General features: G+C 31.4%; 2 protein-coding genes and 2 non-coding genes across 5 annotated transcripts; 1 reads left to right on the top strand and 3 right to left on the bottom strand.

The window, feature by feature from the left end:
- The first annotated feature begins 9,568 nt into the window (after positions 1-9,568).
- Positions 9,569-12,355, top strand: LOC25484338 (probable WRKY transcription factor 21). 2 transcript variants are annotated; one of them, XM_013613119.3, is made up of 4 exons: positions 9,569-9,815; positions 10,242-11,069; positions 11,171-11,296; positions 11,930-12,355. In XM_013613119.3, the coding sequence occupies exons 2-4, from the start codon at positions 10,258-10,260 to the stop codon at positions 12,072-12,074; spliced, it is 1,083 nt and encodes a 360-aa protein (XP_013468573.1). In that variant the 5' UTR covers positions 9,569-9,815; positions 10,242-10,257; the 3' UTR covers positions 12,075-12,355. The 2 variants fall into 2 exon arrangements, with proteins under 2 accessions (XP_013468573.1, XP_024635718.1); XM_024779950.2 differs by having other exon boundaries at positions 9,570-9,815; positions 10,238-11,069.
- Positions 12,356-16,142: 3,787 nt separating this feature from the next.
- LOC25484337 (40S ribosomal protein S15-4) lies at positions 16,143-18,254 on the bottom strand. The gene is made up of 4 exons (XM_013613118.3): positions 18,125-18,254; positions 17,867-18,015; positions 17,360-17,417; positions 16,143-16,605 (listed from the first exon to the last, which is right to left on the bottom strand). Exons 1-4 carry the CDS (start codon positions 18,125-18,127, stop codon positions 16,357-16,359), a joined length of 459 nt encoding a protein of 152 aa, XP_013468572.1. The 5' UTR covers positions 18,128-18,254; the 3' UTR covers positions 16,143-16,356.
- LOC112418815 (small nucleolar RNA U30) lies at positions 17,026-17,108 on the bottom strand. Its single transcript, XR_003008895.1, has one exon. It is a non-coding gene; the product is annotated as a small nucleolar RNA U30 (small nucleolar RNA).
- Positions 17,712-17,794, bottom strand: LOC112418817 (small nucleolar RNA U30). Its single transcript, XR_003008897.1, has one exon. It is a non-coding gene; the product is annotated as a small nucleolar RNA U30 (small nucleolar RNA).
- Positions 18,255-23,829: the final 5,575 nt, after the last annotated feature.

The raw sequence follows: 23,829 nt of genomic DNA, 5'->3' as shown, positions 1-23,829 counted from the left end.
TTTATGTCAATTTGGTATGTTCTAATACTACTTTTGTTCGGTAATTTAATTAAATTTTTATGGTACATAAAAAAACAAATTGTACCAATAGTGTGCATTCCAAATTTCCAAAATCGATTCTGTTAATAAGGAGATCCTGCCCTGATAAAGTGACAGCATTAGCATGTGCCATTTGTCAACTGATTGAAGAAAAGTGAGGCAATGATTAGTTGGCAAATACCAAAGATATATGTACAAAAATTAGCAGAAGATATATATTTTTTGTATTTTTTTGACAAAAAAATCATCAAAATTAGCAAAATATGGAATCTGAATTGTAGTGAAACTTTTTTTTAATAACAAAAGGAAAGTAAAATTAGTTGAGGTTATCAAAATAACATTGTTGAATTGTAGTGAAAACCCAACACAGGTGATTTCAAAACATACCAAAATAAGTCAAATAACCCATTTAGTGGCGACATATATCTTTGTTCCCTTTTTATATAAAGTTCAACCGATATAAATTGTACAAACATCATTTGTATTTGTAATCAAATAAAATTTGGCTTGAATTTCACATTTAACAGACCATCTATTAATAATAGTAAAAATAAAGTCACGTGGAATTTATTATTTCGTATGATAGAAATTTAATTCATTTAAGCTTGCGTGTATGTACCTCGGATATTAAATGAGACAAATTCTATGACCTCAACAGAAATATGCTTTTTTTAGGTAAAGTGCAGCCATTTATGCTTACATTCAAATAAATTAACCCGAAAATGTTTACTGATCACAATCACTTTTAGACACGTATACACCAAAATAAATATTATTTGATTATTTTAAAATACATATTATTTACTTATTTTCTTTTTCTATCTTATTTAATTATGTGTCCAAATAGGGTGACCAAATATTATGACCATACAATACTTTCATATAAATTAAATAAATACCACCAAACACATAATTTATGCAACCTTACTAGTTAAGTATTTTTCTTTTGACAAACTAGCTATCAACATATAAAATTCCTAGTGTGGTTGTTTCTTCCTGTGCAAGCCAACCATAGCATAATGATTGTATTTCTTTCACTTCAATTAATTAATCAAGTTTGAATTTAAATATATCACAACTAAGAAGAATAAACTGTCATTTTCATCTTTTACGAAGGTATAACCTCAAAACAAAAACAAAAAAACTTTTACTAAAGTATTAAATGTATCAAAATAACAAAAGCTTAACTAATCATATTTTTTGTCTATTTCAAAACAAAACATGAAAAACATATATTTTCTCAATCATTAGTCAACAATTATGTTTTTCACTAATCAATTTTGTTGTCAAATCTATCTTTGAATTTGATTTATAAAACTATTCAAAAAAATATAAATATCATCTCACACAATTAGAGATCAAATTGATTATTTACTCATCTATTCAATTGAAACCATGATTTCTCAATCTTGCTCCTTTATCTTTGACCTTTCCTATCACACTAAAAATAAGGAAAACACTAAACGGTGTCATAAGAACATTGGTTAACATCCAAAACAAAAAAGTGATGTAATTATTATTTGGTCAAAAATAACACTTTATATTTACAAAACAAAATTTCTATTCATGAATTCCTTAACCAATACTCGGATGCACCGGTTAACAAGACCATAAAAATAAGGGTCATGCTAATTTGTGCTTTAACAACACATGTTAAACAACCTAAAAAAAACAATTTTGCATTGGAAAACATAATATGTCAACTTTTAAGAAGTTGAATGCACAATTTTTGATATGTTATATTTCTATAATGAGTTTCTTAATATATGCCCTTGAGGGTACAAGTTAGCATTTGCCTAAAAATAATAAGGATAATATTAACCTGTGCCCTCAGGGCACATGTTAAGAAACCTAAAAAAAGAAATATTTTATCAAATTTTGTACATTCAACTCATTAAAAAGCTAAATATTAAATGTAATGTACACATTACAATGAATTAATTCGATATAATTGTTTCATTAACTTGTGCCTTAAAGGGATAAGTTATAATTTCTCAAATAATAAAATGTGAATCTCTTTACCCTAAATTAGAGCTCGGAAGAGAGAGGATAATAAAAAAAATAATGAGAAGATGAGTGAGCAATCACTAGACTAATGTGAGTTTAGTTATAGATTTGGTTTAGTGCAAGATTGGTCAAATCCAACATAATAGTTGTGGCATTGGAGGATGAAGTGAAAATATTTATGTCACGCTTTGGATAATCAAAGTAATAATCCACTTGATTACACAAACCCACTTTGCAACAAAGGCAAGAGGCTATGTTACCAAAAAAGTCAACGACTGGGCCCTTACTTCACTTCCATGTCAGTGAGTTGCCAATCGAACGGTATTCCCATGGCGCACGCTAGCATCAAGCAAGCGTACGGTAAGAAAGAGTAGTCGAGTCAAGTGAGCACTGCCTTGGGATACGCGTCTCTACTTTTACACTTGTTTCTATTTCGTTGGTTGATTTTGTCAAATCACTTTATTTAAAAAAAATTATAGTACATTTGTGATTTTATTTTTTTTTTGATTTTTTTTTGGTCAAACATTTGTGATTTTTTTACCAAATAAAATTGAGTAAATAAAGTGACCTTGAGTTTAGCTTAATTTTTAAGAACATTGTATAATATATTCAGGCGTTAAATTCAAACTTCGGAGAACCTACTTCTTTACATTTTAAAGTATGTGAATTTAGTTGCTGGATTACTTGACAAAAAAAAAGGTAAATAAACAAAAAAAATCATTAACTTGTTAATCTTCTTTAACATGATGGTCTTAGATACAAAGTCTCCAAATAATGAAATATTTAGTTGCTATTCTTTATAATTATTTGGGAGTATGAAGATATTGGCAATGCAAAAGATTCAAAACTATAGAAATATATTTGCTCTAGAAATTGACAATAATCGTTACAAAATATTTAGAGATCAATTGGAGCAACATATTTTTGAAGTTTAATGATTTAGAGATCAATTTGAAAGTGTAAAATTTAAATGGTATTTTACACATAAGTGTAAAATTTGAATGAGAGGAGTTGTATTTCTCGTGAAGCTTCTAGTACTTGCTTTTCTTTTAAACCGCTTCATTCTAAATGAAAAATAATGAACGAGAGGATTGTATTTACAGGCAAAGTTTTCACCTAGGTTTGGGCCTTAAAATTGGATTTTTTCACCAAAAAGTAGCAAAAAGCAGTTATTTTCCAAAATAACAAACCCGGGCACGCACATGACTCACTGGAGGAGGGCGCAAAAGTGTGTTTTGTGAACCCAAGGGTGCATGGCAAACACTCAGGGGAGCATGAGTGTATTTTTTCACTCCTGAGAGCGCCTGGATCACATTTGGGGGCGCAATAGTGTGTTTTTTCGCACGTAATCATATGTTTCTTCATATTTTGGGTGTTTTCTTCCATATAACTTGTCTTGGAATTTGAAATAGAATTTCTCCTTCTTGTAATGTCTTTAGAGGCCTCTTGAATCTTCATTCGCTATCTTTCCATTTCTTCACGAATCTTCAAGATGCTTTGCTTTGTCGTTTTGCATGATTTCTTCTTAAATTACATCAAAACACCTTAAAATTGATATGTTTTGGGAAAACTATAATTACATGAATCGATATGAAAACATTACAAAATGTTCTGGAAAAAAATAGGCAATTGCTCTAAAACTCCTCTATCTTGGATCAAAATTTAAATAAAAATGTTTGAAAAATATGCTAATAACATAAGACGACTTGTCATCACAATCCCAAAATTAAATTGTTGCTTGTCCTCAAGTAACGAAAAAGAATAAATTTTTAGCTTTGCATATTTTTCAGAAGAAAAAAAAAATATCTTTCTAAAGAGGTTGCTCAGATCATCATCTCGTCCCATTTACAGACTTGACTAACTTACATCTTCCATGCAAGCGGGACAGGCTTAGAGAAGATAGCTCATACTTTTAGCCACACTTTTTCTAGGATACATGTATGTATCACCTCAAACGAGTAGGTTGGTCACGATATTTGTTCACTTCATTGTCACATAAATGTACTTTGTTGTAAATTTGAGACAATTTTAAATAAACATTCAAGATCATACTATACACACACTTTATAAGGTCTTTCAGAGTTATAAAGTGGATTAGGTTAATGTGAGATATACTTAGGAAAGTAGGCCTATAAAACAATATTGAGTTAGATTTTCAACCTACGGATTCCTACTAAACAATGAAGTATTACTAGTTATCCTTCCTTAAACCAAAACAAAATGTGTATTAAGTAGAATTATTTATCTTTCATTTTACGAGATAGATACAATGAAGTATCACCATCCTTTCTTCCTTAAACCAGAACAATATAGGTACTAAGTAGAACTTTTTTTTTTAAAGAAGGTACTAAGTAGAACTATTAACAATGAAGTATTTATCTATCATTTTTCTATGATGAATGGGAGAAGTTAAATTTACTTCTTAAGAGGTGTCCTCGTCATACGTTTGACGAGATGCAAAAGATGAAAATGTTTGTTATTGATTTGAAGGATCGAACATGTATGCTATTGAATGCTTCGGTGGGAGACACTAGTAAGTGTCTTATAATATGTTTGGATCTATCTATGAAGTGCAGTAATAAAAATGCTCAATGTTACGGCTATGTTTGGCAAGGCCAAAACACTAGTTTATAGCTTATAGCAGATAGCTTATAAGCTTATCTAACAAAAAAAGTTATGTTTGGTAACAATTCTATTATAACGAGCTTATAGTTTATTTCAGGAGCTTTTAGCTTATTTTCTAAACGTTATTTCAAATAGCGTTTGAGCTTATAGCTTATCATTTTTTTTCTTCTATTTCTACCCTTGTTATTTTATCTAAAATCCATTTTTACCCATTATCATTTATTAATATAACTGCATCATAAATATTAATGTTATAGTGAGTCTTGTATTTCACTAATCACACGACTCAATATGGTATTATAGTCTTTTTAGTATAGACCAATGGTTTGATCCGATTAGAAGATACCTTGTGGATGTTGCAAAGGTATACCAATCATAATAAAGAGATGAAGTCCAAGAAACTTGGGGAAATTATGTCTCGATCACATGACAAAGGTTATTTTTTCATGAAGAGCGAAGTTGTAAAGTGTAAGGAGTCTCAAACGCATGTGTCCCGCTTGTAAGTCTAGTGAGCAACGTGCAAAATGAAACATAGTTCAAATGTGTTAGCCTCAATCATGTGCACGACATGCGTGCTTTTGTGTGCAACATGCACATTTATCATTTAGCGAGACGCGCAACGCGTGTGATGTTGTACGGGGTGCGCATGTATAATGTAAAATCCGATTTACTTAAGCAAGCACTCGCCTAAATAGAAGGGTTTCAAATTTTGACGATCCATAGACATAAAGTGTGATGTCATTGACCTAAAGTGGAAATTTCCATCCCTTGTCAACAAGATTGAAGACCTTTGCTATTCTATTTGTGTGTGTAGCTCTTTAACCTTTTGATTATGTTGTTTATTAATATGATAAGTAGCTAAACTCATTAGATTTAGATTTAATGATGAACTTGTATGATATTGTTTGAACCATATAATCTATAAGTCCTCTGTTAAGGTAATTTGAACTATGCTTCTTCATTATACCTTGTGGTTATATGCTTTCATTGCATGATAAACTCTAATTGATTTTAGCTTAAAATATGGTTTTAGTCCCTGCAAATATGCCTCGTTTTTGTTTTAGTCCCTGGTAAAAAAAAAATTGTTTTTGGTCCCTGTAAAATTTTTTGTTTTTGAAAATAGTCCCTCCAGGGACTATTTTCAAAAACAAAAAATTTTGCAGGGACCTTTTTTAAAAATAAAATATTTTGCAGGGACCAAAAACTATAAAATTGGTTCAGTTATAATGTGTCACGTATGCAAATCATCACAAAAGTGGGGTCAGGGACTATTTTCAAAAACAAAAAATTTTGCAGGGACCAAAAACAAATTATTTTTTTACCAGGGACTAAAACCAAAACGAGGCATATTTACAGGGACTAAAACCATATTTTAGCCTTAATTTTATGTTGTAATTCATTATTACCACTAGGTCTTGTAACCGGAACTAGGCACAATGTTCTCTAACTAATTTATATAGATATAGGGAATTAATTAGTGCGGCTAATATATTAACGCTTAATCAAACTTTTGATAATATCAATTTCACCTAAGAAATTAGAGTTTTATATTATAGAAACCGTACCTTGAACCAAGAATTTGATCTTGGTCTATTTTTTAAATTGTCATGAGCAAAGGTATCAAATTATTTTTTTGTTTAGGACCTAGCATTACCAAGCAGGAACATAAAGAGGATTCAAACCATCTTAAGCTCCTGTCATCATTCTGAATTAAGTATTTATTTAATTTGATCTGCAAACCAACTATGAATGCAAACACCTCCATTTTAATTTTTAAATAAACATAGTTTAATTGCCTATTAGAAACAACAATTCATGTGGATATGAATCTCTACATATATTATTATTTGACGATGCATTTAGTACATTTGTCAAATAAGTCCATCAATAGGCTAAGTTGACTACATTAGTCTACATCAAGTCTAAGTCAGGCCATACTTCTTTGAAAATAGACAAGATGAAGATTATCTTTTATATCAAACAATAATAACTTAAGAAATCACAACCTTAATTGTAATCCTATACACTTCAAGTCTAAGTCAGGCCATACTTCTTTGAAAATAGACAAGATCAAGATTATTTCTTATATCAAACTCGTCGAACAATCAAACAATGATAACTTAAGAAATTACAACCTTAATTGTAATCCTATACAATCACAACCTATCAACATGTTTATGTATGTGTTGATTTAGTTTCACAAATTTTTTGAATTTACATTCATTATATCGTGATGCATGTAACATACTTTACGCGGCTCTAAAAAAAAATGTAACATACTTTAAGCATGTTGGTTCAATTTCACAAAATTTTGAACCCAGATTCATTACACAATGACATATGTGACAAATTTTCAACGCATGAATGCAATGTCACAAATTTATGAGCTCACGTTCATGGATTTGAGAGAGAGGGGGGGGGGGGGGGGATATCAAGTGAGAGATAGACATAACTTGATGAAGGAGGGAGAAAGAGACAATGAGGGGAAAGGAGAGGATCCAATCTCGATTTGCACATTCATCTCACTGAAAAATATATAACCGTTTTAAAACGTATTCACAAACAAATAATACTTGAAAAAAATTCAATAGTATAGGCTAAGCATGACTATTACTATTTTACCAATTTCTAAAATATTAAAAGTTTAAATAAGAATTCATACTATATTTGGCTATAAATATAAAAAGAAATATCAAATGTATTTTGTTTGAAATTCGGTCTAAATATATTTGACTATTTACAATGACCTATGATTTTAAGTGTGTTGGTTCAATTTCACAAAATTTTGAATCCACATCCATTACACACTGATGTATGTGATAGGTATTGAACACGCCACAAAGTTTTGAACTCACATTCATCTCACTGAAATATATGTAAATGGTTTTAAACACATTCACAAACATATAATACTTGGAAACAAATTTAATAGTTTGGCTAAACATGACTACTAATATTTTACCAATTTCTAAAATACTAAATAGAGAAGTTTAAATAGGAATGCATAATCTCTTTTGTTATAAATATACGGGGGAAAATCAAATGTATTTAGTTTAAATTCGGACTAAATATATTTGACTATTTACGGTGACCTATGTAACAAGTTTTAAGCGCGCTAGCACAATTTCATAAAATTTTGAACCCATATTTTGAACGCGTGTATTCAACATAATAATTTTTTGAACTCACGTACATCTCACTGAAATACATGTAACCGATTTTAAACGTGTTCATAGAAAAAATTATTCACTAGTATATGAAAGGCATGACTACCAATATTTAGCCAATTCTTACAATATTAAAAAGAGAAGTTTAAATAAGAATTTATAATCTCCTTTGTTATAAATATACGGGGAAAAATCAAATGTATTTGGTTCGAAATTTGGACTAAATATATCTGACTATTTACAGTGACATGTGTAACAGGTTTTAGGCGCGTTGGCTCAATTTCATAAAATTTTGAACCCATATTCATTACATTGTGGCGTATATGGAAGATTTTAAATGCGTGTTTTCAACATAATAAATTTTGAACTCGCATTCATCTCACTGAAATACATGTAACCGATTTTAAACGCCTTCACATACACATAATACATGGAGGAAAAAATTCAGTGGTATGCTAGGCATGACTACTAATATTTAGCCAATTCTTACAACATTAAATAGCAAAGTTTAAATAAAAATTCATAATCTCTTTTGTTATAATTATACGGGAAAAAATCAAATGTATTTGGTTCGAAATTTAGGTTAAATATATTTGACTGTCTGCAGTGATCTATGTAACAGGTTTTAAGCGCGTCGGCTCAATTTCATAAAATTTTGAACCCGCATTCATTACTTTGTGGCGTATATGGTAGATTTATAACGCGTGTTTTCAACTCATTGAAATACATATAATACATGGAGGAAAAAAAATTCACTAGTATATGTTAGGCATTACTACCAATATTTAGCCAATTCTTACAATATAAAACAGAGAAGGTTAAATAAGAATTCATAATCTCTTTTGTTATAGATATACGGGAAAAAATCAAATGTCTTTGGTTCAAAATCGGGTTAAATATATTTGACTGTACATAGTGACCTATGTAACAGGTTTTAAGTGCGTCGGCTCAATTTCATAAAATTTTGAACCCGCATTCATTACTTTGTGGCGTATATGACAGATTTTAAACGCGTGTATTTAACCTAATAAATTTTTGAACTCACATTCATCTCACTGAAATACATGCGTGTAACCGATTTTAAACGCGTTTACAGCACATAATACATAGATGAACAAAATCACTATATTTAGCCAATTTCTAAAATACTAATTAGAAAAGTTTAAATAAAAATGCATGCACTCTTTTGTTATAAAAAAAAATACGGTTGGTTCAAAATTCATATTAAATACATTCGACTTTTTACTTTATATTTAAAATTGATTAAAAAAATTAACCTTAGCCCATTCAAAATTTTGTGAAAGAAATTAAACTTAACCAGTTTACTAGTTTACTCCAGTCAAGATAAACTTACTTTTGAACATTGAAAGAACACATCATATAAGGTAAATCCAAAACTATTTTTTTTTTAAGGAAGGTAAATCCAAAATTTCAAACCAATAAAAAAAATCAGAAACACAGTGTAATAAATTGAATCAAGAAGTAAAAGTAGTAAAAGTGAAGCTGAAATGGGTAGGTCTAAAAAAATATTAATTAAAGCTGAAACAAGGGAAGAAAAAGAATAACAAAGGTCTTCATGTCGGTCCCACCTTCAAATCTGTGACAGAGACAGCAGTTTCATTTCTCAAGCTGTTTCTCATGCTCTCTCTCTCTCTCTCTTCTTGTGTGTGTTTTTTTCTTATTTAAACTCTTAACTCATCTTTTTTTCCCCTCTCTCTCTCTCTCACTAGAGTATAGCTACAAATATAAAATTGTTTTATTTTTTGCTTGTTTCTTAGGACTTTTATTTATAAATGTTTTTAGTCTAAAGTTAGAACCTTTGTATTCTTATGTGTGTGTGTGTGTGTGTGTGATGGTTGTGTGAATTCTCAAAGAAACCAAAGTCCTCTCTTCACACCTTCAATCTCAAACCCATGGAAACATCAACAACAACAACAGCAACAAGATTCTAGGGTTTGACAACACAAGTTCATCAAGGTTTGTCTGCACTTTGATATTTTTTTGTTGGTTTTTTTTGTCACATGAAAATTGGGTCTTTTTTTATTTTTTTTTATTTTTTATCTTTGGTCTTTTTAATGTAATGTTGAAAGGCACTATTAGTTGATTCTGATTCATGGGTCTTTTTTGTTTCAAAAAAAAATTCAACCTTTATCTTCTTATGAACTGAAATTTTGTAACTTTAACTAAAAATAAAAATCCTATTTTTGCGGTTCATTGTCTGGTGAAAAATGGGATTTTTTTCATCTGGGTATTTTTATCTTCCACATGAGAATCAATGTCTGATATATTTGTGGATAAATGAGATGCTTTCTTTGTGTTTTGGTGTGTTCTTCTTTTGATTTAGGGACTTAGTTTTTTTTTTTTTTTTAAATATTTTTATTTTCTGAATTTTGTTATAGATAGAAAGAGAGAGGCTAAAATGGAAGAAGTTGAACAAGCAAGCAGAACAGCTGTTGAAAGCTGTCATAGAGTTCTAAGTATGTTGTCTCAACCAAGGGATCAAGTTCATCATAGGAATTTAACTGTTGAAACTGGTGAAGCTGTGAATAGGTTCAAGAAAGTTGTGTCTTTGCTTCATGGTTTGGATCATTCAAGAGTTAGGAAGCTTAAAAATCTTCAAAATGTTCCTTATCCTCAAACTGCTTTCTTAGACAACCCAAATTGCAAAAGAAACATCATCAACCATCACACCAAAAATGTTCACTTTACTCAAACTACCTATCCTCAAAATTCAGTTCAGGAACTTGGTTCAACCCTAAGAAATCCACTTTCTCTTGGAAACCCTTCTTTGGAATTGAGTTCGAACGGGAAAAGTCCGCTTCACCTTGCTCAACAAGCTGCATCAACTCACTATCAATTCTATCAGCCGCAGCAACAGCATCATCACCAGCAGCAGCTGCAGCAACAAAGGTTGTTGATGCAGCAGCAGCAACAGCAGCAACAAATGAAGCATCAAGCTGAAATGATGTTCCGAAGGAACACCAGCGGCATAAGCCTTAATTTTGACAAGGCTACTAGCAGCACACCAACAATGTCGTCTACTAGGTCTTTCATTTCCTCCTTGAGCATAGACGGAAGCGTAGCAAACGTTGATGGAAGTTCCTTCCATTTGATAGGAGCTCCGATCTCTTCAGATCAGAATTCACAGCACAAGAGGAAATGTTCTGCTAGAGGTGATGAGGGAAGCTTGAAATGTAGTAGCAGTTCTAAATGTCATTGCTCAAAGAAAAGGTAATTCTTATGGTTGCTACATTAATGGTTAATTTCTGTTACTTTAAAGGTTTAAGAAACCATTATAATATCATATTAATAACTTTATGTGTTCTTGACAGGAAGCATAGAGTGAAGAGATCAATTAAGGTGCCTGCTATCAGCAACAAGCTTGCGGATATCCCTCCTGATGATTACTCGTGGAGGAAGTACGGGCAGAAGCCTATCAAGGGCTCTCCTCACCCTAGGTATGCCCAACCGTTGTGCCATTTGAGATTTAATTTTATTGATTCAAGGAGCAAATAAATATGAATGTGTTGTGATAAACAATAATTTTATAAAACTTCTGAACTATTTCGTTACGCTGCTTGGTGTACATTTATGATTTTATCTTAAAGTATGTTGACATGATCTGATTGATGTACTAGCCTGTGGGGATTTAAATAATTTTGGTCTATGTGTGGATATGTAATATGTTGATTGGAGTTCTGCTAATATATTCCTTTGTCCATGTTTGTAATTTGTTCTTAGTTGGTATTCTGGTTGATGAGTACGTTGTATAGAATTTAAGTCGTTGAGAAGGTCCTTGAATGTTTTTATGCACTGTCAACTTGTAGCTCTTCATTTTTTCATTACAAATATCATATTGACAGTTCCATTTGTTCAATAGCCCCTTTTTTTTAACTTGAAAACATGTTTGAGAAATCAATTTGGCAATTTTGATATTCTAGGTGTAAACTCAATCTTAACCTTAGTAGCAAAATTTATGCTTCATTATTTGCACATTATTGTCAATTAAATGAAGGTGAAATGTGAACTACAACTCTACAAGTTTTATGTGTGATGAAACTGATTGTAATCTCTTAATTTTGTTTCTTCAGGGGCTATTATAAATGCAGCAGCATGAGAGGCTGCCCTGCTAGGAAGCATGTTGAGAGGTGCTTGGATGAGCCTACTATGCTAATGGTTACCTATGAAGGCGAGCATAATCACGCCAAGGTACCAACACAACCTGCAAATGCATGAACTACATGGAGAGTCACATTCAATTTGTGAAGACCTCTATGTGATTGGCTTGAGATGTTTCTGTACATATTTCAAGTGATGCGAGCAGGACTGCAGATTTTGCCTTTTGGGTAGCTTGGTTGGGGAGTCGTTTATTTAGAGGGAGTGATGAAGATCACTGGTTAAGTGCAGGAGTATGTAAAATTGGATAGTTTCAATTCGTAAGAACAATTTTATTTTTCTTAAGTATGTCATTAAACATTTCAGGGTTCTCTAAATTAATGGAAATTGTCTTTGGAAAATGGCTGAGTTCTTTCAATTTTGTTTTTCGAATCAAGGCTCTAGCAAATTGATTGTCGTAGTGATACATCACAGCAATTGATTCTAGTAACTATAAGTATCACATAATCTAAGTGGCATATACATAGTATGGTTATCTTTGGGTGTTAAAACAGCTTAAGCTAGTTGTTGCGTTTGGAAAACATACTTTCTATAGTGTTATTGCTGCACATTCAATGTGAAGCTTCCTTTTGTAGAGGTGTGACATACAAGGATATATTATTGCTGCTTCACGATGCAGCGGCTGTGAAGGATTAAAATATGTATGTGAATGCGCGTTTCAGGTGACTATAATGGAAACAAACACATCGTTAGTGAACAGACTGCGGTTAGGGGGATTCAAAATCACGAGAATGCACATTGAAAGTCTGACTATGATGGAAACAAATGCATCATTAGTAAACCGATTGTGGACAGGGGTATTCAATTTCACGTGAATGCACGTTGAAAGCGTGACTATGATGGAAACAAACACATCATTAGTAAACTTATTGTGGCCAGGGGTATTCAATTTCACGTGAATGCACGTTTGAATTGTGACTTTTGATGGAAACAAAAGCATCATTAGTAAACCAATTGTGGTTAGCGGTATTCAAATTTGCATGAATGCACATTTGAAGTGTGACTTTGATGGAAACAAAAATGTCATTAGTATACTGACTGCGGTCACGAGGATTCAAATTCACGTGAATGCAAATTCAAAGTGTTACTATGATGGAAACAAAGAAATCATTAGGAAACCGATTGTGGCAACTGGCATGGGGTATTCAAACTCACGTGAATGCACGTTCGAGTTGTGACCTTGATGGAAACAAACACATCATTAGTAAACTAACCGCGGTCAGCGGGATTCAAATTCATGTGAACGCAAGTTCAAAACGTGACTATCATGGAAACAAACACATCATCATGAAATCGTTGCAACTGGCAATGGGTATTCAAGTTCACGTGAATGCACGTTCGACGTGTGACTTTAAAAGAAACAAACACATCAATAGTTAACTGGCAAGGGGTATTCAAGTTCACGGGAATGCACTAAATCTATTTCTTGATGTTCATCTAAAATTCATAATCACCATGCTAATAATAAAGGTTTTCGAAATAAAAATATTTGAAATAGTGACAAGTTATTTTATAAATGTTTTTTTTTTTTTTTTTTTTTTTTTTTTTAAAGTTTTTAGTTGATTCTGTGTAACAAACACTGCATTTATACAATTATTTCTTTTTTGAAAAACTAGCATCTTCTCATTCAAAGACAAAAAGAAATAACTTAAAGTAGGACCATTCTTGATTTGCCTTAGCTACATTGCAAGCTTCCTTCTGTTATTGTAAGCTACTAATAGAAGTGTTCTATTGGTTTTTCAACAGAACATGTGAGTTGCAAGGGGACCAATATGGGCATTCATGCTCGATCATAGTTTCATTGGGTCCAATATCAATATTGTTGGAGAATAAATTCAATCTTTTGACCCCAAATGCTTGCAAATCATTGATGTTTTGTAATCACTTGCTTCATTTAACATTTTCTACGAAAAAAATTGAGGGATGGGAAATATATTTGAACTATTGACTATATTCTGCAATTTATGATAACGATTTTGTTAACATGTGCAATATTATACTACACACAATAAGTCTCATTAACAAATGGAAATTGGATACTTGATTATAAAAAAAAAGCTGATAATTAATGAGGTTCATTGTATATAACATTCCAAATGTTTGAAAAATCATCTAAGATTTTGGTCAAGAATCAAATAGTTAAGTATCAAAATATGATTGCAAGGATTACATTCTACTATAATACCAAAATCATTAAGATATTGATTCTATTTGTACTAGCGTAAATGTTTGTCTGCCCATTTTTTGTATTACGTTAAAAAAAAAAAAAAATATATGTGTGATTGATCATAAAATATATATATTTTTTGTTAAATAACTTTGTGGTTAGAAATTCATTTTTAAGATGAATAATTAGAATGTACGAGGTTCGAACTCCGATCCCCGTATATATTATGCAATGTCACTATCAACCGAGATAAGCTCATGGGTTCATATTATAAGACTGTCCCATAGTTTATCTCAGTTGGTCATAAATATTGCATAATATATACAGGGTTCGAACCCCAGACATCTAATTAGCCTGTTTAGATTAGCTTGTTTATGAAAAATAACTTTTGCAAATAAATAAACTTTTATATTAATTCATAGATTCTCACTAATGAAAATTGTATCTTCATAAACTATCTTATCATAAACTATCTTGATCCTTATGAATAATATATATATTTTTTTGTTTAAATTAGTTTGCACAAGCTGAAAAATAAGACAGATCAAAAGGATGAATTCTAATCACAATGTTTATTGATAAAAAAAAAAATATTATAATTTATAAGGCTCAATCGTCCTTATCCACGTATCTTCAACTAGCACACGCGTTAGTGCAGATTTAGATATGCTGACCTGCCCAATTTTGGATATGCTTTAGTAATAAAAATCAAGGCTACATCCATGATCCATGATAATGCTTTAATTTCTAATAATGATATGATTGAGGGAAGACTTCTTTTTCCCACATATTGATGATGATTTAGGAAAAGTTTATAACCTTTGATGGAACAAATACTACGTATGGATCCACTATCATTATCATCAGTGGTGGTAGACTAAGCAAGAATATTAATTCGGTCAAATCAGGAATCACCACTTAGCACGCATTATTCATTACACAATGATGCAAGATACAACCAATTAATGATAGTTTCTTGGCAACTTGGCTCTCTTAATCTTTTAGCAAAGAGTGAGAGGTTTAGTTTTTTTTACAAATGTGTTCTTTTAAAAAACTGGAGTTAGGGATAGATCAAATTTGAGTTCAAATTTTAACTGAAACAATTTAATCAGACTCACAAACCATTCGGTCGAACTTTTGAATTATTAAAATTATTTTCTCTAATAAAAAGACAATAATATGGTGTTTTCTTTTGCAAGATGGGTTGCAAAAACAATTTCTTTGAAAATCGAAGGGCAAATACATGAAAATTTGTGCTCTTCTATTTTGGGAGTAATGGTGCTTTCTTAAGAATATTTTAAATTCGTTCTTATTGTATAACAATTAAAATTCACCAAAAACAACTACTACAATCACATTGGGTGACTTTTGTTGAGCTCGTTCGCAATGAAGCTTAGCTCTCAAGTATCTCCACAATACGTAGACAAAAAAAAAAAAACAACTCATTTATAACTTTACGCTTGTCCTTTGCTCGGCCAGTGCACTGAAATATTAGACTTGTTTGCAGATTTGAAGGGGAGGGAGGGAGGAGATAAAAGTTTGAGAGCAAGATAACAGTTTGCTAGATGAAAAAATGAATTTTGCTGAAGAGATGAACGATAAAATTAATAGTAGCCTTAAGGTTGGTCAGCAATGGATTTACACCAGTTAAAAATTTTAATGATTCTAATTTTTTGATGAGGTAGAAAAAAGTTTAAAGATACAATTGATTTCACAGCATATCTTTCATTTGGACTAAACATAGTTGGATCCTCTAGTTCATTATTTCTACAACAGATGTTTGGAAAGCAAACTTGTGCGCCGTGGCCAAAAGAACTAGACAATTATACTAACCATATTACTTCACTGCTATCCAGTGGCCATAGCATCAGGATCCAACTTGTCTACCAAATTCAATCATGGTACGATTGGTAAGATTTAAGTCATGTCACCCACTATAAAAAATTTCAGCCTTCATGGTGAACACTAACAATATCCAATGATCTATAAACCATATTAAATCGAGAGGAAACAAAAACTCCAAAAAGCTCATAAATAGACAATTTAAACCCAAAACTTTAGTTCACTGATATCCTATTGTCATAACAATATCAAATAGAAATGGAGCATTTAAATAGTTCCAGTAAAACAAGCAAAAGTTTGCATTAAAAGATAGAGGGGCATCGATGACGATCTTCACTTGAGAGGAATAAACCTGGAGGAGTGAGTGGCACCAATACCAGGCCTACCATGCTTAACAGGCTTGTAAGAGATTGAGAATTCAGCCAAATAGTGACCAATCATTTCAGGCTTAATTTCAACTTGGTTGAAGGTCTTTCCATTGTAGACACCAATGATGCTACCGATCATCTCAGGTACAATGATCATGTTACGGAGGTGAGTCCTCACAGGTTCTGGCTTCTCACCAGGTGGAGCTTCTCTTTTCTGTCACAATATACAGAGTGTGATTAAAATGAACACAGCATTACCTCAAACAACGTGGGTACACAATCATACAGACCATATCTAAAGTTTAAAATGATACCCAATGATACACAAATTGGGTACACAAGCCTACAGACCACAGTTATTGAATTAAACTGACTTGTAATTAAAATCAAACACAACATTGCCCAACACAACTTGTTAGATACACAATGAACATAGGTAAAATTTAAAATGATACACAATGATTATTGAAACAAGTCACGATTAATAAAATAACAGCAGCCGAATGTATCTGTTAATGAGATATTCGTGACCATATATCTTTTAATTTCAAATGTTTACCCCCAGATTTAAGATAGTGTATTGTTGACAAATGATGTAAGAAAAAAAAAAAAATCTAGAGCAAGTAAAGAGGGTGCTCAGAAAGTAATGAATGGATATGAGAGTTATCCTCATAATAAATCAGATTAACGAGATTATTTCATAACATCATCACAGCACCCAGAAAATTCGAAGGCAAATGCAAACAAACTATAATATATTTATCGCAGATCAATGGTGATTATCAAATCAATCCATCCCCTAAACCCTAAACAATTTCCAAATTGCTCACCATTAGAACATTACTCTACTTTTTTTAACAAATCCTACAATTTTCCAAATTCCTTTTACAACTCTAACCACTAAAATGAATTAATTCCCTGAATTAACAAATTGACTGAACAATTACATAAATAAATAGATAACTCACCGCCTTGCGGAGCTTCTTGATGAGTGCCATAGGTTTGCGGGTCAAACCACGTTGAAACCTGAAATGAACATGTTGTTAAATGTAAATGTGAAAATGAGACATGGATTTCAAAAGAAATTAACGAGTCCTTAATATGAATAATATAATAGAAGTAGTAGATACATAAACAACGAACAAAACAAAAATAATACATAAAAATCAAATCTTCAAACTCATTTCATCACATTTCGTCAAAAGTTTACCTAGATCTGATGCTAATATATCTATTAATCCCATAAAATAAAACAAAATGAAATAAGTAACCTAAAATAATTAACATATTGGCAAATAACCCAAAAATGAAGAAAATGGTGCTCAGAAAGTAATGAATGGATATGAAAATTATCTGCATAATAAATCAGATTAACGAGATTATTTCACTTAATCATCACAGCACCATCTTCCTTGATTCATATATTCAAATTAAAATGAAAAACAAACGAATATCAATTAAATTCAAAAGTATACCTTCTACGTGCACGAGAAGAGAAAAGCTTGACAAGTTCATCAGTGGACATATCCAAGAGAGCATCGAGATCAACACCACGGAAACTGAACTTCTTAAATGTTCTCTTCTTTGGCACTCCTTGTGCTGCTACCTCTGGTTCAACATCCGCCTGAAAAATCAATCAAATTCATCATTCAAATTCAACAATGCGAAATTAACAGTAGAAGAAGAAGAGTGAATCGAAGAGAAAGAGAAAGAGATAGGGTTAGGGTTTTCACCATGATTGCAGTGAAACTTGCTCGATCTGGTTCTTGCTCGCGGCTGCTTCTCACCTCTCAAGGATGCTGTTAGGGTTCTTCTACCTCTGTTGTGAACTCTGAAGGAAACGCTTTTATACCAGTTATAATGATAACGGGTTGTTGGGTAATGGGTTTGGACTCATAGCCCAATGGACTATTTAACTTGGACCTACACATTCCCTAATGTGTTGGATTAATACTCGAAAATTGCTATTTTAACTTCAAAAATTACTCTTTAATACCTTGAAAATACCTAAATGTCTCTTATGGAGCGAGCGGCAATTAACTGTTGCTCCCTAAGTGTTTCCAACGGCGTTTAAATTTTGTTGTATTTTGGTTTCTTCCAGAACAGCAACAACAGTTAACTCATTCCTTCAAAATATCAACATTTCTCACTTCATACTCCCGCAAATCAATTTTTTCAACTTCAAGCAAATCAACTTCAACTGTAAGTAAGTGTCCATGATCCCTTTGCATTGTGTTTGTTTGTTTTAATGTAAGATTTATTTTTAAATTGGTAAAATGTTAGTATTTAGGGTTTATGTAAATTTTGATTTTTTTTGTGGTAAATGATCAAATGTTTGCATTCTTAATGTTGTTTAGACTAGATTTAAGTTCAATGTGGTAGTTTAAAACTTGAAATAATACAATGAATCAATGTTGTATATTTGTCACTCAAAGTATTTGGTGAAATGTCTTAACGAGGTTTTCATTGATTTTCTCAACAATAATCACTAACAAATAATATATAAGAATTTGATCCATGACTAAACGATGAACAATTTAATTGTAATACTAATGTGTGATTGATTTAATTGTAATACTAATGTGTGATTGATTAATATCTGTAAACAAAGATTAGTTAATGAAAATTAGTTAATGCAAAAGAAAGCTAATTTTTAGGGAAAAAACATTATCTCAAGAAAAAACATTGTCTGAATTGATTCACACTTGAGTTGAATCGATTGAGATGACTAAAAATAAATATGGGCTTTGAATCGATTCACATGAATATCAAGTTGGTTAAAATGAACCCTATGAATATTGAATCGATTTATAGCGTCAATTATGACATCTTAATCAATTCGATCATTAAAAAAGTTGTTTTTAAATATTTGAAATGCACTTAAAACCCTATATTATACCGAAAAGGATTTCCAACAAAATGTAGCTTTGAAATATGAATGCTATCAAATAGTTTATGCATGCAAAATATGTTTATGCAAGTGAGAATTAATTATAGACTAGAGGGGCACATTACAATCTAAAACTATCCTAGAATTAATTATAGACTAGAGAATTAATTATAGTTTATGCATGCAAAATACTTTATTTACGGTAACCATGTGTACTTCGTACTTGATCCTTCTATCTCTGAAAGTCCTACTTAATCTCACTCAACCACCAAGATTGTCAGTTAAAAAAGGTATTTATTTTTGAGAAATGATATTTGTATAATCATTTTTGTACAATTTTTGTACAACATTCTCTCTCATATTCACATTATCTTCTTATTCTATCTCTTTTTTTCTCTCTCCATTGTTTTTGACCAATGAGAAGAGAGAACAACATGGTTGTCCCAAATGTTGTACCAAAATAGTTGTTCAAATATCATTGCTCTTTCTTTTTCCCTTATTATTTACGTTGTATTTCCCTTAACTTAACAATGTATTAGTTGTTAACGACGACTCCATTGTGCCCCATATAGTAGCCGATCTTAAAGGTGTCCCGTATTTATCGAAATACATATCCCCAAATAATTTAGATGGAATGGAAACTACCAAGGCTACCCTTTACTAGTTTGCACCATTCTTCGTATTGCCTTATTCCCATCAAGAACATTACCAAAAAATGGCTCCTAAAATGTGATTCATCTCCAGATATTTTATGGGTTTGAAGAGGCAATATGATGTCACCTCTGCTAATATGGATCTTGTCTTCTAGCAAAGACAAGAACTTTCACTACGTCACGAGGACATCACTAAGAGAACATCTCGTCTTGATTTCGAAGCGACATGAGATTCAGTGGGAGATGGAGTCCCTATCCAAGAATCCACTATTTTAAATTAATGCACCAACTCAACTAATGTTCACATCAAGATATAGTTTACATAATTTATTGAAGTGGAAGCCACCTTAGGCCGGTTTCTTGTTAGGTGATCACGCAAGGAGAAAAGTTTGGCTAAGTCAAGAGGGAATGGCTTTTCCATCATGCCACATATGGAGCATTTAAGACTTCTTTGGAGCATGTTAAGTTCATGCTTTTTTGCGCTCCTTGGAAGAGTTTGTTCATGGATCGACGCAATGGTTACAATGCTTCAATGTCAAGCATTACACTCTTTTGCGGAAAGGTCTATATTCAACCACTAAACCTTTTCAAATTTATATTTTGAAAATTTCACTCACAATTTATGCTTAGAAAAATAAAATATTATATTTTGTCTGCACTATTAAAAATTTATGGGTTCGTCGTTGGTTAGGAGTTCCTTGGGATTTTTGTTTTCTTCTAGGATTTGCCTTTTGTTCGCCCTTAAGATGGAATCTTCGTCAATCAATGGTTCAGATGCAGGGGTTTCATCCTTACTCGCTTCATCTAGCTTGCTATTTTCATAGTCCGAATCGTTGGCACAAGTGGGTTCCAAATGGTTGCATAAAAAAATAACTTCAATTTTGCATGTGCCACAACACCCTCGATCTACAACTTTAAAGCCTAGAAGTTTACAAGATTTTTTTGTCCAAATATTAAATCTTCCATCAATTGAGAAAAGCAATGAATTTTTTCTCTCTTTTACGAAAGCATTAAAAGATATTTTTTAGAAATGAAACCAATATATAATACTATGAAAAGTGATAATACCATATTCTCTAACACTTATTTTAACTTAAATTTCTTTAATTGAGTGAAACTCATACATGTAAAAGATGGAATGAACGCGACCATCGGAGCTTCTTAATTGGTAGTGAGAGTTCAAGATTAAATCTAATGGATAAGTACACGTTTCCTGAACTCAAACTATCAATTAAGCTGCATGTGATTTTCATTATAAAGTTTTTATCCAATAATAAAAGAAACTCAATTTCTATTGCTTCACAAGTATTATTAGTGAATTAAGTAATATTTCTAAAGCTTTGAGATTGATCTCCAAGTTAAAATATGTTAAAGCATGAATAGCACTACTCTGACCTTTAACATAAATAAAAAGTACATGTATTCAATTTATATTTAGCTCAGATACATGTACTTATTATTTGGACGAAAAAGACGTTTATTTTGTTACATGTAGGCCGGAGAGTGATAACTATTAAAACACAGTGAATATTTAGGTTAAGCAATGATACATAACATACACTTTTTGTACATTACCCTGACATTTAGTTTATCACATTTAAAAATGTGGTTGATTCAATTTAATAAATTGTTAATTTGGTTATGTTAAAAAATTGTAGTTAACCATAATTTTCAACGTGAATCGAATTAATTATCTACCGAGTCGAATTAACCATATTTTTACAAGTGATTAATCGAGTGTGGAAAAAGTGAATGTCCATTAAACATATGAATTTAGAATTACCATATTTTTTGTAGTTTACAATGATATCAAGTATAGGGTTGTAACCATCTGTATAAACAATTCTGCTACTTAGAAAATTCTGCTTAAAAGAAACAACTGCAGAATGGTAATTTAATATTAAAATTCTGCTTAGAAAATCTCCATTGACAACTTTTTGTTAAAAAAACAACTGCATCATTGTAATGTTGCACACATTTTCTTGTTATTCCTCCAGCCACTATTTTCTGAAACAGTACACACCAAACTGATGATACATTGAATACTCATATCCTCCCTGCACCTAGTTGATACATTTCCTTTCATCTGTATATAGAAGGAAAAACAAATTAATAAGTTTTTTTTTTTTAGAGCAAATAAATAAGTTATAAATAATAGTTTTTCTATAGTAATATAATATATAAATAACCGTTAGGATTATATATTTCGTACATTTCATTTTTAATCCCTCTAAAAGTGCCTACAGAGCTGACAACGTAGTTCCGTCAATGTTTATAAGTGATCATTTATAAATATTAAGGATACACGTGAGTTTACCTAAAAACAAAATTAAAAAAGAATGATAACATATAATTTTTAAAACCCCATCAATAAATACAACAGCAATCAAGTCTTGCTTGATATAAACAATTAAATGAAGAATTTCCTTCTAAATTACTTAAAGAGGGTGCTAAATTGAATATGAACAATTCAAAGTACTTAACTAGAAAAGTTGCATCACCGAAAAGAAGAAAAATGTCATACTTATATCTACCATTTCAAATATTGATTGAAATATGTACCTATTGTTTAAAAACAATACTTAATATGCATATAAAATCATCGTTTTAACATAACTCAATTAATATATGAACATTGTGATGTGATATACAAGGGTTAAAAAATAACAGGTTAAAAGCAATACACAAGCAAGAAAGAAAAAAAAAGTTACTTACAAAATATTACATCATATCATTTATTATTATCATAATTTATCATTCTAATACAAAATTAACTACATTTCTTTTGAGAAGAAAATTAAATATATTTCTTAATATGTATGAAAACGTCAAAATCGCCTATGATAAAATACGTAGGGAGTAGAAGTCATTACAACGTGAGCTTGAGATTTGTGTGGATGCTGAAACAAATGTGAACCCATATGTCATTTATCCTTATTTTTTTCATTGCTTATTTATTTTCCTTAATAATATTTTATTCTATCAACAATTCTGGTCACCCTAGCTTTCAACAGGACTATCAAGGTCCTCTCGAAGATTAGAAATAAATTTCTTAACTAGATAAGTTTGATTAAGAACATGCACCTACTTGTAACCCATCTTATTAGAATTATAATAAAGCTACTCAACTCTTCTAAGATTTTGCTTATAAAAGCCTTATATACCCAACAAATAAAACCAATCTCTCAAATACTAAGCCCGCTTGCACCCTTATAATTTTCCTCTCATCACTCATTCATACATCAATTTCATTCAATCAACGATCACCCTTCTTATATACATCTAATTGGTGCTTTTCAATTCAGTGGTATTTCAAGAATTTATAGTTTGGTGTTGTTTTCATCGAACAGATTGATTTCTCGTGTTTGTGTTCCAATTTGCAGAATTATTTCATTCATAATTTCGTAATAGTTATGTTTTTTGAAGAAATCATCACAAACGCAACTCTCTAGATTTACGGCCCATATATGGATTCCCCCTTCAACATAAGTGTGACTCCTACAGAATCAACCAGACCTATCTCATCAAACATTCCTTATTTTAAAGACATCATCTCCATTCGTTTCATTTACACTAAATAATTTTTTCCTTCTACATCCAATGTTCATCCAAACCCTATCATAGATTACTACTTCATGTTTCCATTCGAAATCCTGTGCAATTTTAATGCTCACACAACCATGGATCCCGATTACAACTTGTACAACATTCGAAATCTTGTTTTCAATGTTGAAGGACGTGACATATTGGAGATGAAAGTGTCACTTCATGTTAACTCATACATTGTAGAAGAATGTCCTTTTGAGCAACATCATCACAATTTTAATGATCAGCAAAATGAGGATTTGCTAGAGGAATTGGAAGATGACGAGTTGCTACAGAAATTGGAAGAAGA

Source organism: Medicago truncatula, chromosome 1 (assembly GCF_003473485.1).
Source record: "Medicago truncatula cultivar Jemalong A17 chromosome 1, MtrunA17r5.0-ANR, whole genome shotgun sequence".
Taxonomy (NCBI): domain Eukaryota; kingdom Viridiplantae; phylum Streptophyta; class Magnoliopsida; order Fabales; family Fabaceae; genus Medicago; species Medicago truncatula.
The sequence above is the reverse complement of the archived record's forward strand: the minus strand, read 5'-3'. Positions and strand labels throughout refer to the sequence as shown.

Bases quoted from the DNA above. Each gene is read 5' to 3' on its own strand.
- LOC25484337 (XM_013613118.3), bottom strand. The intron at 17,418-17,866 runs GTATACTTTTGA...TGTTCATTTCAG, and splicing joins TCTTCTCGTGCACGTAGAAG to GTTTCAACGTGGTTTGACCC. The intron at 16,606-17,359 runs GTGAGTTATCTA...ATATTGTGACAG, and splicing joins TCAAGAAGCTCCGCAAGGCG to AAAAGAGAAGCTCCACCTGG.
- LOC25484338 (XM_013613119.3), top strand. From the start codon at position 10,258: ATGGAAGAAGTTGAACAAGCAAGCAGAACAGCTGTTGAAAGCTGTCAT. The intron at 11,070-11,170 runs GTAATTCTTATG...TGTTCTTGACAG, and splicing joins TGTCATTGCTCAAAGAAAAG to GAAGCATAGAGTGAAGAGAT. The intron at 11,297-11,929 runs GTATGCCCAACC...TTGTTTCTTCAG, and splicing joins AAGGGCTCTCCTCACCCTAG to GGGCTATTATAAATGCAGCA.